This window comes from Augochlora pura, unplaced genomic scaffold, assembly GCF_028453695.1.
Source record: "Augochlora pura isolate Apur16 unplaced genomic scaffold, APUR_v2.2.1 APUR_unplaced_6563, whole genome shotgun sequence".
Lineage (NCBI taxonomy): Eukaryota > Metazoa > Arthropoda > Insecta > Hymenoptera > Halictidae > Augochlora > Augochlora pura.
Genome location: NW_027587145.1, coordinates 1 through 1,315, shown reverse-complemented (window position 1 = coordinate 1,315; position 1,315 = coordinate 1). Strand labels below are relative to the sequence as shown.

Below are 1,315 nucleotides of genomic sequence, written 5' to 3'. Positions count from 1 at the left end.
CCACGATTTCTTCGTGGAAATCGCCGTTCAAAGCTATGATTTATAACGTGTCGAAATATTAAGGCAAGTTCAAACATCTACAGTGAGTCGCGAAAGTATTCGAACGCTCTAAAATAAAAAGTTTGTCGCGAAATAAACGTGAGACCCATTACGAATTAGAAAATATTTTTATTCCTGTAGTAACATACAAGTATCACGGTTATACGTGTTAAACTTCAAGCGTCTACAATAACGTGAATAATACTCATGAAAGATTTGTTACCAACATCAGCTAAACGGACGCCACAAAAGTATTCGAAAGTTCGAAATTGTACACAGAACAATCCTTGAATTCGACAAATTGTAAAATATTGGTTCCTTCAGTTGATGTTACACACTTCCCCTGTTCAGTACTGCAAGTATTAAGAAGATTGTACAATTTGTATTAATAATGTGTTCAAAAAAGTCCGAAACTAGCATCACTGATAGAAAATTGATAATCAAGTGGAACAATGAAAGCAAGAGCTATGTCGAAATAGCCCAGTTATTAGGGAAATGTAAATCTACTATTCACTACATAGTAAAAGAAGTAAAAACCACTGGAATTCTTCAGAATGAAGTCCGTTCTGGCTGGACAAAGAAATTAATGAAAAAGGAAGAGAATGTAATTGTGCGTGAAATAAAAAAGGATCCAACTATTTCGACTCCAAAACTTGCGACACTAGTTGTTGATAGCTTTGGGAAACAAGTTCATCCGGAACTTTGTCGAAGAATCCTCTGTGAAAATAATTTTCATGGTCGTATTCCCCGAAAGAAATCATTTGTTAGCAAAGTTAACAAGCAGAAGAGATTAAATTTCGCTAAAAGATATGTAAGCAAGAACAAGGACTTTTGAAAACGCATTATTTTCACGGACGAAAGTAAATTCAACATATTTGGCTCCGATGGATGTTATAAAATTTGGAGAAAACCGAATAGATTAACGTATTTTAAAAATCTACGTCCAACCGTGAAGTATGGAGGTGGATCGATAATAGTTTGGGGCTGTGTGGCTGCCAATAGTGTTGGAAACCTCGTCACGACCCGCAATGGTAATTTTTTGCACCGCCATTCAAATAATGCTGGAATATATTCTTCAATGATGATTATAATTATACCATGTTTAGTTAAAATTATCACTGTTCTGTAAAAATTAGAATTTAATTTATTTATAATTAAAAGAACAAGAATCAATCATTTTTTGTAATATATTATTGACAAATTTTTATCATTTGACTATTAGTGGTCGTTTACGAAATGATGAATGTGTTATCTATGATTAGTGTACATGAACTCT

At 33.4% G+C, this 1,315-nt stretch overlaps 1 protein-coding gene across 1 annotated transcript; it reads left to right on the top strand.

The window, feature by feature from the left end:
- Window positions 1–430: 430 nt before the first annotated feature.
- On the top strand, window positions 431–850 carry LOC144478028 (uncharacterized; the record flags this gene model as incomplete). The annotated part of the gene is made up of 1 exon (XM_078195749.1): window positions 431–850. A coding segment is annotated over exon 1 (420 nt), but the record flags the coding sequence as incomplete, so codon positions are not given.
- Window positions 851–1,315: the final 465 nt, after the last annotated feature.